Raw genomic sequence first — 13,077 nt, 5'->3', positions numbered from 1 at the left:
GACAGGAGACCAAGACTGAATTGCATAGTAGAGCTAGCTGTGAATGTGATTGATGCATGTTCAACTGATCTCTTTCTACTATATGGATTTGGGGCCATTCACAGCAAGGGCATGCCATGCATGCATTTATTTGGGCGAGGGCGAGAGAAGGGCTGAGAAATCTAATGTCTGGTTGGGTTGACATGTACCGGTATGTGCAGAGCGGCAGCTAGATCAGCTTGATCTGAACAACACAGGCGGAGGAGGTGGAACGCGAGGGAATGGACTGAATGAGATGGGATTGGATGGGATGAGATTGGGTTGGGTGGGATGTGACCAAGTGTGGCCCAGAAGAATTGTTGGCGGCTAGGCGGTCCGATCTGGCGAAGGAGCTGGGTGATGAGCTTGGGCTAGGCGTCAGAGGAGGCCATCTCGAGAGGCGACGGCCTCTTGCGGAAAATTCATGAGAACAGGAGCATGTCTCAAGCTCAAGTACGGCAGCCCCGTGTAACAAAAGAGAGAGAGAAAACAGCCCAGCCCAGTCTAGTGTACAGCCAGTGCTGCCAGTCACTGCGCGTGCCTCCACCCGAAGTGTCTCAGCTGGCTCCCTGCAGCAGGGGACCCCCCCTGCCAAGCGTTGAGGCTCTTGTGCTGTCCAGGTGCTTATTTCGTGGATCGCACAACCTTGATGAGTTTATTCTCACAACACGGCACCCACATTTTCTCCTTTTGGTCCTAGCCACGGGCACTTCCTGTTGCATCTTGCCCCGTGCCCCTATCGCACCCCTTCACAGCCCCGCGGCTAAGCCTTTCCCAGCCAGAAACTCGCTCGCCTGCACCTGGAGAGCCTCTCCCTCCTCTCCCCTGCGCCTCACGTCGTCTCGTCTCATGTCGCCCAGGGACTTCCCTTTCCTTCGCGCCGCAACCACACCACCTCGCATCGGCAGTCCCTATGGCACGCCACGGCATGGCAGCCGACTGTAAATAGCTGTACCAGCACGGCACATGCTGCACTGCCAAGCCCCACACCAGTGAAAGCGCCTGCAGTCCTGCGACTATAGGGCGCGAGCCTGACCCCAGGACAAGCGAGTCTCGCTCGGGTCGGTCCACGAGGGCAAAAGAGGCAACTGTGCACCAGCAGCCGCCGCCTTGCCTTGCTTGCCTTGCTCGGCAACACTCTCAGTGTATGTCAGACCAGTCAGGGCAGGGTCCACACGGCCACCATCCATGGTTGACGGCCGACTTCGATCCGGCCAGCCTGCCTGTCGCGACCTGGGTCATCACAGGCGTCTGCTCAACGGCACAAAGTCGGCGATGGGGAGCTATGGCCTGTTTTGGTCCCCACTCATAACACACACGTGGGATGGGGCTGTCCCCGTCTGCCCGAGACTTTGTCTGGTTACCTGCGGGGCGAAACCCTACTGTGGTACTGTCGAGCACAGTTAAGCTTCCAGCAACCTTACTCGACCTGGCCGAGGATCACTATCACTCTGCAGATCTCCCGCCGGGCTGTGTGTTCGTCACATCTCCTTCCTCTCTCCCAACTTACTCGGTGCTGTCAGAGCAACCCTATCTGAACACAGGGCTCCCCCGTGCTCATCGCATGATGCTCCGTCCCATCATGTCGACTGGTGGCGTCCCTAGCTGCCAGAGCCTCAACGTCCCGACCACGGCCATGCCTGTCCACATGCGCCAAGCGGCCGACCTCTTCCCTTTCTCGTCCTCTGTCGCGCGCCTCGCCCACCACCCTGCCTTCTGCCTCCCCATGCTCCCCTGCCCTGCCGCACCGCACACGTTCGGGGACGGCAGGGCAGTCTCAGGGGACCTCGTCTCACCATCCCTGCCACCCATCAATGCCCAGGGCACGTATGATCGGCATTGAAGGGGAACATATCGCTTGGTGATTCAAGTCGTCATGGCCCTCTACTCTACCTATGTACCTTGCCTTCAGATCATGTTTTGTACATCACTCACATCCAGCTTGGGTCGGTTGCGATCTATAAAGACCTCGCTACCAGCGCACATGGGATGACACTTTTCTCATGCCCTCACCATCATCATCTCCAAGCCTACGCTCCCAGACCCAAGTTCGTGATCTTCCATTCTTTACCAGTTCTGTGAACATTCGGTTCCCTACCACATTCTTTCACTACTACTATTACATTCATTCTTTTCTATACACACAACCTCTTGCACGGTCAAGAATTACCCATTTTTAAGCATTCTTACAAACATCACACATCACGTCCTCGGTCTATTACCTCCAATAATACAGCACTCAGCAACCATGATGTCCAAGTCGATGATCGTCGCTGCCCTTGTGGCCTACACTGAGGCCCGTTTCGGCCAGGAGCAGGTTCCTGTGTCCGCCGTCTCATCGCTCTCAAACTTTGGCAACCCCGGAGAGGCTGCTACTCTTGCGGGAGGAATTCCCGGGTCTCTCCTCGCAGCTGCCAACCCGTGTGACAAGGTAAGCCGTGGCTTAATATCGAGTCCCCGTGCACCGTTCAATACTGACCCAACCATCACAGCTCACTCTGGCCGACAAGATTGTCACCCAGCTTGGCACGGACCCGTCCGTCATCGACGCCGCCAAGGGCCTGGTTGCCGCGGAGCAGAACTTCAACCCTTTCGTGGTCTCCATCCCCAGCATCTGCTCTGATGCCACCCTTCCTGCGACTGCAGAGCTGCGCGGTGTCGTGCCTCTGATCGACCCCGCCGTCACTGGCTCAGATGTCGAGAATGCCAACTCAAAGACATCCTTGACCACCCCCTTTGATGCCAGCGGCCTGTCCGTGGCCGAGATCATGGCCGCTCAGGGCTTCTCCAACCTGACCGCCGTCGCCGTTGACGGCACAAAGGCTGCCGCAGGTGGTGCGGCCACGGGCGCTGCGGCAGGTGCTGCCGGCAACAACGCCGCGGGCAGTAACAACAACAACGGTGCTTCTAGCAACGCCGGCAATGCCACCGCCGACGCTTCCAACGGAAATGCGAACGCTGGTTCTGGCGGCAAGAAGTCCTGCAGCTCCAGCAAGGGCAAGGGCTCCAACAACAACGCCGGGTCCAACACCGGGTCCAACGCCAGTGGAGCTGCCGCATCCAACAGCAATAACAACAACAACAACAACAACGGCACAGCGGCTGCCGGAGCCGCAGCTGCTACCGGGGCCACAACCTCGCTCGCTGGTGCCGACTTCGGAAAATGCACGCCTACCATGGACTTCCAATTTGGTCGTGCCGGGCGTAAGGCCACTGAGGGCACGTTCCTGCCCACGGACCCCCTCGTCGCCAAGGGACAGCAGGATGCCCTGAACCCTAACATCATCACCAACCGCATCTGCGACCAGCTGACCAACGTTTGCGAGGCCAACCAGGCTGCAAAGGATGCCTGCCAGAGCGCCAAGGCCACTATCCAGAGCCTGGGCACCAAGGACGCCACCACCGCCGACGCCTTTAACAAGGCACTGGGCTTCTAAAGTGCTGACACACCATCGGGTGCTGCATTGAAGAGGGGTCTGAGGATGTCTACCAGATGAGCTCGGTCTCAATGTGGATCACTAGCTAGATTGTGCGGAGTGCAGATGTATTGTCGAAGTGCCTTTGATGGCCTTGTTCGACGTGTAACACTCAAAGGCCGGTCGATATGATTACAGCTAGTTCAAGTAATCTCATATAAACATGAAAATTCCCAAGCACTTGTGTTCTCAAAGCCCTGAGCATGTGACCTCTGTTTGTCAACAAACAGCTGCCATGGTTTCGGTGCAACGTTGTTCAGCCAGGCCGTTTTCAAATAGTTCAAAATAGATAGGTCTGACCCTGTACAAAGAAATTTGAGACCATGGCTGAGCACTTTTCAATTCGCATGTGTGTCTCTACGTAATGAACCACGAAGCTCGCCCAAAATCGGACACCAAGCGTTCTTCTGACCTTGCAAGCATGTTAGAGTAGAAAAAGAACTTGAGCAGCTATCTTCCTGGTCTACCAAAGGTGCAAAGATGCAGAACAACTGAAGCCGCTCTACTAACCTCGGCAGGTACGAACCACGCGGGAGCTTACGTGGCAGGGTCTCTGAGCAGATGCGTTGAGGTTTGATTCGTCCTTGTCTGCATGTCCATATCTGATTTCGACTCTTTCAGGTAATCGAGCATCGAGCTAGGCATACATGCGATCAATAGTTTGAGGAACAATTGTTGGTTAAAGAGTCCGACGATAGGAAAAGCTCAACATTCAAATAGGGCCGAATAGAGTTCTGAGAACAAAACCAATTGATCTTAGCCTATGTCGTCATTTCGATCTCCATTGAACGGGCTCGGAATGAATGCTCTGGATATGCGTTCTCGCGTTCTTGATAAAGAATCCAGGTTGATGTTGAAAACACAATAGTCTCCAAGGCCGGGGCAGATAATTTTGACTTTAGTTCTTCTGTTTGGTTTCTTGATCTACAGTTTATGGAGATCAACAGCAGAGGCGGTGTTCCCTCCGATTTCGAAACGCCAGTGTAAGTTGGGACGATTTGTCCCGCCCTGCTGTTTCAGAACCCCATTGTGAAACTGCGTGTAGTCCCTCAGCTCTTCTGATCAACAACAATATGAAGGTGCAAAGCTGAACATTCTTTCCTTACCCTCAGTGCATAAAGTACGTTGGGAATCGTCAAGCTTTAATTTATTGTTCTTAAAATCGCGTCTTGCAAAGCCATCGCTACCTTTCTGCGAAATGGACAATCGGCAGTTCTATAAAGATGCTGCCAGAATGCAGGATAGGGAAGGGTTATTAGCACACCAAGAAGTCGATGCACCGATTAACGAAGAGGAGAAACGTTGGCGAACGGCAGAGATGGGCGGACTGGGAGAATCAAAAGGGCTGGAACGCGTGAGAGCACTTGCAAAATACCGGTGGTTCATCACTACCGGCTTACTCGGCATTATACTGGGGTTCCAGTTGGTCATATGGAACCAAATCAGAAACACTACAACAACTTGTTCGCCGCAAGTCGGAGGAGACCATGTTGAGGAAACAAAATACTGTTCGTCTCCGTGCACTGATTTGAAATCAGCGGCATCGCACTGACAAAAGGCACCTACAGTTCCGACCGAGGTCGTACAATGGAAGGCGGACTACGAATTCGTCCCTTTGAACGCAACTGAGTTTCTCGATCCAAAGGTTCAAACCAAGTGGGAGACTTTATACCCAGGTTTGTTCGGCACCAAACAATTTTGCACTGCACCTATAAAGAAACTAAGACGAGAACGTAAACAGCTGGAGCAGGCTTTGGGCCGGGCGGTCTCGTCTACAACTCAACATCCGTCACACATCAGCTCCATTGTGTAGTACGTAGTACCCTCTTCTCCGTCTGAAAACCCCCGGTTCTGAACTGCAAATACCAGTACATCATGGGCAAAATATTTTCGGCAGTTTTAACGAATTCACCGGATCTCCCGGAGCCAGACGACTATGAAGCTCACTTCCTCCATTGTATCGACTACATGCGACAAGCTGCTATGTGTGCTGGAGATCTCGCGGTTGAACCTCGTGGGGAAGATGGGCAACCTGGTCCCGTCAATCTTGACAATGCGTTCAATGGTCGTCATGGTGAGAAATCCTTTCCGTCATGGACACTTTCGAATGGGGCCAAATACTAATGCTATATATAGTCTGCAAGGACTACACACAGGTAAAGAGCTACTTAGAAGGTGCGCAGCTCTCAAACTTCCATTTCTCTTTTCTGCAAGATTTAATCGTATTCACACTGACCGTTGCAGAGCAACTGAGCGAGGGAAAGCGGAATATCCTACCCCTTGATGACTGAAGTTTGCTTCTACATGATTGAAGGGCAATTGTCAATTGAGGGTAACAACAGAAATCTGAACAACTTATCCGACCTTAAGCGAAGTAATTAAATCAAGTTTCCAATTTCCTGGTCGATGGTAGAAAAAGAGGCCCCTTTCCCCCTTTATCTTCCCTAGAAGACCACATCCGTTGCTAGTGCCCTCAACCCTGGTTTAGTTTAGGCAGCTGCCACTAGCGTGGAAGGAGCTTTGCATATATTGAAACTCGTGTTCTTCATGCGGGCACTGAACTGGTTGTTTCGCGTCTTCATTCTGCGTTAAATCCGACTTTCTCAACATCATCGACGTGCTATTCGTATATATCAACGTGTAGTCAGCATTGCACAAACATCATGGACGAGTCTTCGAAACAGAAGATGTCCTTCACCTCTGTCCCAAAAGACAACCAAGCTTTAACCGCCGACATACAGGACTTTATCCAAAAGCAACGAAATCCGGACGTGTCCCTGGAAAGCGGTACAAACCAAAGTGGCAAAGCCAGGGCCGGATTAGAAGTATTACTAGAGAGACTTTATCTCCATATCTGCAAATTCGGCGGCTATGAAGGGTCTGCGGCGACACCGGACAAAAAGATTCTTGCAGCATGGCAGAGCTTCCTCGGCCCGATCAACGCCCTTACTGGGATAGAAAGCCATGGGTATATGATAGCAGCACGCATGACCTTATACCTCACTCAAGCCTTCCGGCAGAGTGGCCAACTACCTCGCACGTTGCCCATATCAGCCTCAAGCTCTAAACCAATCGCCTTACGCTGCAACTTTCTTATTTCTTTAGACGATAGACTACTATCCTGTTTGGCACACATATGGAGCCAAAGCGATAAACGAGAAATGTTCACATGGGTCTTCACCGATTACCCGGTCCACGTCTGCGGATGCCGCCATGGCGGTACTTGTCAGGATTTTGTCAGCCCTGGCAAGACAGTCATGGAGTTCCACGAACAACGGAAACGGGACCATATCAAAGCCGCCTGTATAACAGACCCGAGCAATTTGACCCCTGAGAACGGCGTGCGGCCTCGTTGGCGTTGGACACGGACAGAGGGTGATACGGCACATTATCCGCGGCATCCAGATTCTTCCCGGGCTGGCTATGATGAGTCTACGGACCGCGAGCGTATGCTAATGTGGCAAGAAATTGGCTCAGATGGTCCGATTCGAGAGTCTTACTACTATACCCTTGAAGATGAAGACACTGGAGAGACGCATGGCCGAGATCGTGCTGCCCTCCGCCGATCGCGACAGTTCATCTTGGACGCTCGGAAGCTTGCAGAATGCAATATAGCAAGGGACAGTCGGGGCGTAGCGCAGGTGGAAATGGCCAAGCGATCCCTCCCAGCCGAGCTGCAGACAGAGGTTTTCGAATACCTGGACGAGATCCGAGACCACCCATACCTTGGCGGGCTGGACCTCTCTGCCATCTATCGTCCATTTCCTGACATCAGCAAGAAATGTAGCCACTGTACCGGCCGTGCCAACAATTCCGCTGAGAAAATGGCCAAGTCAACTTGCCCCCTCAACTCCATTACGATATGGAGTCTTCCCATGAGAGTATTCCACACGTTTCATCAGCTCAATGGTGGCAAGTGGCAACTCTGCAGTCAAATTGACTGCACTGGACACCATAGCGATGCGTCCTGGCGCTTGCGAAACGGTGTGACATTCGAAGACTACTTGAACAGCATTATTCGAATCCGCTGCGGTCCAGACTTGACTATAACAGACATCGGACTAGGGCCTTTAGATCCGGTCCAGCTTCCGACACAGGCAGAAGACCGGGCAAGGGAACGACGGCTATTCTCAGGCCAGTGGGATGACTATGAGGCGCAGGATCGTCGAGATGAGGCTCGCTGGACAGGAATTGCTGGACTCGTTAGTGTCATGATGCATAATAAAACACTCATAGGGCTTCACAACTCAGGAAGAGCCACTACGGACCCATCCTGGCTGTTTGGACGGACGCGGCAGGACGAAGCCAGGGCCGGGTCAGCGCTTGCAAGCGACCACGTCCATTGCGAATACTGCTAGTAGAGTTGGAATCGGATATTATGAGCTGCGCGAGCGGGCTGGGTTTTGATGGGAATTTAAAATTTGCTAGAGGTTTTGAACCATTTCTGGGAGCTAGTGCCCTACTTTTTAAAATATACATGGTCCGAGTTGTGACGAGTCACTGCAGGCTTTGAACTCGCCAATGAGCAGTTTCTCACTGCGTTCCAGAGTCTGGACGGTGAGCGGCGTACCATGTGATGAATGATGATTATTGACACAACTCTTAGTGCGCCTTGAGTTCATTTTGGACTGGGGTGGGATTACTCCGCGGTAGACGCACCTCCACCGATCTGCGGGGTTGATGTGTGCGTCAGGACATGATTCGATCTGTCAAACAGTTCTTAATAATTCCAAGGTCTGTCATTCAATGCTATACATTGTATCAGTATGTTGCTGCTGTTACCACGAGGAAAATCCCGGAGACCGAGGGACTATTGATGGACTCACAGCTCCTCGCGATGATGTAGTGTATACAATCTGGGCCGAGTTGCAAATCTCGCTGAGGTTGAGGCTCCTTCCAATGTTGGCGTTCCATCCGCTTTGGGAGCAAAGGACCAGGAGGCCTCAAGCCACATCTTATCCAAGGTCCCTGCTGCCGTAGTATTATCGACCTTCAATTTTAGCCAATGTTGATTGCGGATGTTTTCGTCCGTGATCCATGTGTTCGAACCGTTGGCTTGCACCAAGTTATATCCAGCCTCATTGCCGAACTCGAACAGCTCCCCAAGGCCCTCTATAGCATAAAGCATGGTAAGAGGATCCCATGAGAAGCGAGAGGTGTTGTACGTATAGTAAACATATGCCGCGCGGACCGGATCGCTCAGGGGGGCACGAGCCATAAAGTCGCCGCCGCTAGACACATTACCGCCGAGCTCGGCACCAGAGAAAACCAGAGGGCCTTGCCAGTTGTTGATGACATGAGCGGTCGCCGAGGAATTATATCCCCAGAAGTTGAACTCGTGTCCAGTGGGATAGCCTCCGCCCATAACTACCAATTCGGCTACTTTTCTCTCGATCAGCTCCCGGCCAGTGAGGTCCGAGTACGAATCAGCGGGAGAGTCGAGCAAGCCGGACAGGTTGTCAAAGAACCCTATCGAGGCGATAGTGACACTGCCATCCGCCGCCTCACTAAGTGTCTTTCGATAAAGTGCCACGGGTTCCCAGGAATCATCCTCCACATGGTTCCACCGCACAGCGCAATCCTCGCAACGCCACTGGTATGCGACCTTACTCGCGTACTCGCCTAATTCGTATGACCGCGTGTCGATAAATGTGTTATTATTTAGTGGTCTTGAGATCCCGATGGGTACTTCATCGTGGCCGTAGTGAGAGAGGATGGCGGATGCCGCGAGGGCAGAAAAAGAAGAGGGGTAGTTGATGTTCACAGCGACCAGATTCACTTTTTGACTTGTAGCAGCAAGAAGGAGAGCTGACGTGTCACTATAGGATTCAGTTAAAGATCAGGGCGAGCTTGTGATACCAGTACTTTGAGAAACAAGACAGAGAGACAGAGATATGGTGACTCACTCGCAGTCGCTGAAGAGATCCGTGTCGATGATGAGGTTCTTGCGGTCTGCGGCCGCTACTGCAGTAATGCCGAGACACAGCAGCAAGGTCTGAAGAGCGCGCCTCATACCCATGGTGTAAGAGATATTCAGTATCCTCGATGCCTGGGTAGGGGACGATTTGAGACTTGACCCTGAAGAGACTTGCAAGCGGGGACGTAAGGAACGGCAGAGAGAGCAGTCACAACGTTATGATAAGGAAAACAACGACGTCGATTTGCCAGGGTTAGAACCCTCGCCAAGGAATACATCGCAGCTAATTCTGTTTATAATGGTTACAGCGAAAGGACGATAACAAATGTGTTCCGGGGCTTGTAAATAGCAGAAAAAGAGGAGCCGATCTAGCTCGGGCAGAAGAAACCCGTGCCAAGATTTTGTCGGGAAAATTGCTTCAAGCTCTTTCCTTCATACAAGGCGCATCCCACGACCAGCGTTGACACAGTTTTCACATGGCACGCTTGTTGGTTAGAATTTTATATATGGTTCAATTATATACACAAATCTTGGCCTTGTAACTGTTCAGATAGCAAATCCGCCACTAGCAAGCTGCCTGGGCTCCCCTGCCGCGTCAAACGTTCCATTGGGCAGCCTCCTGATGGCCTGCGCCGTGCTGGACCCGGGTGCAACCCACTGGATCGTATGCCCCAGGCCGGCCAGGTAGGCAGTTGTGGAGTTGTCGAACGCATACTCAAACGACAGGACGTTAGGGCTTAGCTGGTCGTGCAGCCTAGGTGCAGCAAGGGCCTCGGCAGCAGTCATGTTCCGGTCTAGGGCGTTATGGATGATCTGGGCCGTTGCAGTGATGATACGCGAACCACCCGCACTCCCGCTGATCAAGAATAGCCCGCCACCCGGGTACTCGACGATAGTCGGTGAAATGGAGGACAGCGGTCGCTTTCCGGGCCTGATGAAGTTGGCCTCACTGGGCGCGTAGCCGAAGGCATTTGTGGAACCAGGAGTCGAGAAATCGTTCATTTCGTTATTCATTATTACCCCGGTCTCGGGAACCATTACACGGGAGCCAAAGATGGTGTTAATCGTCGTGGTGATGGACACGGTAAGGCCGCTCTTGTCTGCAGCGGCGATGTGTGATGTGCCATTGTCAGAAAGGACTTCGATGCCTAGGGGGTCGTAGTAAGAAGTATTGAATGTCGTCGTGTCCGAGATCTTTGAACGAATCTCGGCAGCAGCCTTCTCGGAAAGCATATTGGCCTGATATTGAGTCAGGTTAGGCACAAAGGAAGGGTCGCCGAGGTTCACTCGAAGCCCATACGACCACCTAAAGGCCTCGTCCAGACGGTGGGTGGTAAGGTTGATCTGGGCTGGGTCACCAAAGCCGTCGAAACCATTAACAATGTTCAGGATCGACAGTGCCACCTCGCCACCAGAGGGAGCGCTGCAGGAGGTCGCCTTGTAGCCTCGGTAGTTAACGTCGACCGCATCACGGATCGCAATGGTGTAGTTAGCGAGGTCCTCCAGGGTCATGGTTCCACCTGAAGCTTGAAGGGCAGTAATGGTTGCGTTGGCAATGGCGCCCTCATAGAAAGCTGCCGCCCCCTCGTTGGAAATGGTCTCCAGCGTGTCAGCATAGCGTTTTCTTGTCATGGTTTGGCCTAGCTGGACAACGGTACCATTGGGGGCGAAGTCAATGGCCCAAGACGGATCCTGAGTCAAAAATTCGGGATTGGTGACTGAGGCGATGTATCGGACCGTGTCGGCAGTGACTTGGAAGCCGTTACGGGCCACATTAATGGCGGGCTGCATCACCGTCTTCCAAGGAAGAGTTCCATACTTGTGGTGAAGGTACTCGAGCCCTCGCAGCTCACCGGGAACGCCACTACGTCCAGGTCAGCGCCAAATTCGTCTCCGACAGTCTAAGTGTATAGTAGAATGGGCATGTACTCACGCTGCAAGGCCTCCATAGAGGCTCAGGTCTGTCTGGTTGACATACATGGTCTCGTAGTAAGACGCGGCCGCTGTCTCTCTGAAGTCAACGCACTCATAGGTGCCGTTTGGACTCTTGACGAGGGCAAAGCCGCCGCCACCTATGTCGCTATGGTACATGCCGATAACGCCGACACAGAAGGTGGTGCCAACCATTGCGTCAATGGCGTTACCGCCCTGCTCGAGCAGCTGAATGCCTATGTTGCTACATACAGCGCTCTCAGAGGCGACAGCCCCGAGCTTAGAGTCTGTCGAGTTGGGTTCGGCATAGGCCGTAGGAAAGGCCGATGTGAGCTGGGAGAGGCCCAGGCCGAGAACTAGTAGCAGCTGTGCTGCCGGAGCAAGGCGCCTGATGTCCATGGCAGCGGATGTCTGAGGGGTCGACCGTGATACCTGAGAGACCTAGGAGACTGCTGGCTGGCAGGCTGGAGCTCGAAGAGCTGGAGATGCCGGTGAAAGGAGCGAGAGGCGGGGGTGAGTGGTGTAGGATGGGCGTACGTGAAGGATGCAGGGCCTAGACATATTCAAGTAGGCCAGCCCGAACCATCCAATATCAGCTCATCCTAGCTTCGCGCTTGCTCTGGGTTGTGCTCCCCTGGTTCTCGGCCTCGTGGGCCGGACCGAAAAGATGGATCGTGCATGAGACATTAATTCGCGCCAGGGTAGTGCGATATCAAAAGATTGGTCATGGTATGAGGAATTGCAGCTTCCTGACTCTGACACGATGCCTATCTCTCGCCCTCTTGTTTGCTTTTACCCTTATTAGCGCAGCTTCTCTCCGGCAACGCGTGGCGGAGCCGGGCATGGTAAAGCTTATCAGGGTGTAAGTGGGCCTACTAACCTAGACCATGCCGGATTTACTCGGGCTATCCCCCTCCCCCCGCATCCCTCATCTGCCAGGCACCGGCAAAGGCTGACTATCTGCACACAGAAGTTTGTACCTGGCTGGGGCCTAAGACTAATCTGGTGCCGCTAATGCACTGTGACCGTGCTGCACGCAAGGTTGTGTATTGCTGACGGGCATGTCCTCAACTCGACGGGGTGGATTTGGGGGGGGAAAGGCATGAAAATGCGAACACTGCAGGTGGGCAAAGTAGACCGAGGGCCTATTTTTGATCCAAGGTTGTTCATCTTTGTCCCGCCTGTTCCTCATCAGCATTCCGAATGACTTGTGCAAATTCTCGGCGGACGTCGATCTTTCCTGGTCGCGTGTCTCCCTGATAGACACACGAGTCTGTTCCCTCGCTCGTCATCGGGCCAAGACTTGGAATAAGATTGCTATGTGCAAAGGCGTATAGCTGCGGAGCCGCATGCCCACAGGTGCAGCGGCCTTGTAATCCCAAGATTCGATATCAACTCAATACGCATCTCCTTGTTCTCTGTCCCTTAACGGACATTTGCCACGCATGACCGATAGATTTCTGTGTTGATTTACGCATGTGCACTTTGAAAGCTAGCTACGAACCTGGCCGATGACCTCAGGTAGGAAGAAAATAAAAGAAACTTGATAGAAGTGTGCATAGCTTAATGGGTCATTGGAAGTGCACGCACCGGACTCAGACTCACACATGTTCCATCAACTTCAATCCGCGCATTGAACCTCATTCAGTATTCACGTTAGCGGAACTGTCCCCATTCCAGATCATTGATGCTCGCGAGCTACTTAAGACGGGCCGACGGGCACATATCTGGAGC

General features: G+C 53.0%; 6 protein-coding genes across 6 annotated transcripts; 4 read left to right on the top strand and 2 right to left on the bottom strand.

Moving 5' to 3' along the window:
- Positions 1-1,342: 1,342 nt before the first annotated feature.
- J7T55_012875 (uncharacterized protein) lies at positions 1,343-1,861 on the top strand (the record flags this gene model as incomplete). Its single annotated transcript, XM_053141509.1, has 1 exon — positions 1,343-1,861. One exon carries the CDS (start codon positions 1,343-1,345, stop codon positions 1,859-1,861), a length of 519 nt encoding a protein of 172 aa, XP_052995224.1.
- A 405-nt stretch (positions 1,862-2,266) lies between these two features.
- Positions 2,267-3,455, top strand: J7T55_012874 (uncharacterized protein; the record flags this gene model as incomplete). The annotated part of the gene is made up of 2 exons (XM_053141508.1): positions 2,267-2,449; positions 2,511-3,455. 2 exons carry the CDS (start codon positions 2,267-2,269, stop codon positions 3,453-3,455), a joined length of 1,128 nt encoding a protein of 375 aa, XP_052995223.1.
- A 1,357-nt stretch (positions 3,456-4,812) lies between these two features.
- J7T55_012873 (uncharacterized protein) lies at positions 4,813-5,785 on the top strand (the record flags this gene model as incomplete). The annotated part of the gene is made up of 6 exons (XM_053141507.1): positions 4,813-5,002; positions 5,063-5,170; positions 5,236-5,306; positions 5,364-5,568; positions 5,631-5,669; positions 5,739-5,785. 6 exons carry the CDS (start codon positions 4,813-4,815, stop codon positions 5,783-5,785), a joined length of 660 nt encoding a protein of 219 aa, XP_052995222.1.
- Positions 5,786-6,157: 372 nt separating this feature from the next.
- J7T55_012872 (uncharacterized protein) lies at positions 6,158-7,852 on the top strand (the record flags this gene model as incomplete). The annotated part of the gene is made up of 1 exon (XM_053141506.1): positions 6,158-7,852. One exon carries the CDS (start codon positions 6,158-6,160, stop codon positions 7,850-7,852), a length of 1,695 nt encoding a protein of 564 aa, XP_052995221.1.
- A 244-nt stretch (positions 7,853-8,096) lies between these two features.
- J7T55_012871 (inosine uridine-preferring nucleoside hydrolase) lies at positions 8,097-9,513 on the bottom strand (the record flags this gene model as incomplete). Its single annotated transcript, XM_053141505.1, has 3 exons — positions 8,097-8,163; positions 8,321-9,313; positions 9,401-9,513. The coding sequence occupies 3 exons, from the start codon at positions 9,511-9,513 to the stop codon at positions 8,097-8,099; spliced, it is 1,173 nt and encodes a 390-aa protein (XP_052995220.1).
- Positions 9,514-9,957: 444 nt separating this feature from the next.
- Positions 9,958-11,742, bottom strand: J7T55_012870 (gamma-glutamyltranspeptidase; the record flags this gene model as incomplete). The annotated part of the gene is made up of 2 exons (XM_053141504.1): positions 9,958-11,275; positions 11,345-11,742. The coding sequence occupies 2 exons, from the start codon at positions 11,740-11,742 to the stop codon at positions 9,958-9,960; spliced, it is 1,716 nt and encodes a 571-aa protein (XP_052995219.1).
- Between the last annotated feature and the right edge of the window lie 1,335 nt (positions 11,743-13,077).

This window comes from Diaporthe amygdali, assembly GCF_026229845.1.
Source record: "Diaporthe amygdali strain CAA958 chromosome Unknown NODE_9_length_1275696_cov_64_842800, whole genome shotgun sequence".
NCBI classification, from domain to species: Eukaryota; Fungi; Ascomycota; class Sordariomycetes; order Diaporthales; family Diaporthaceae; genus Diaporthe; species Diaporthe amygdali.
This window is presented reverse-complemented; position numbering and strand designations above follow the sequence as displayed.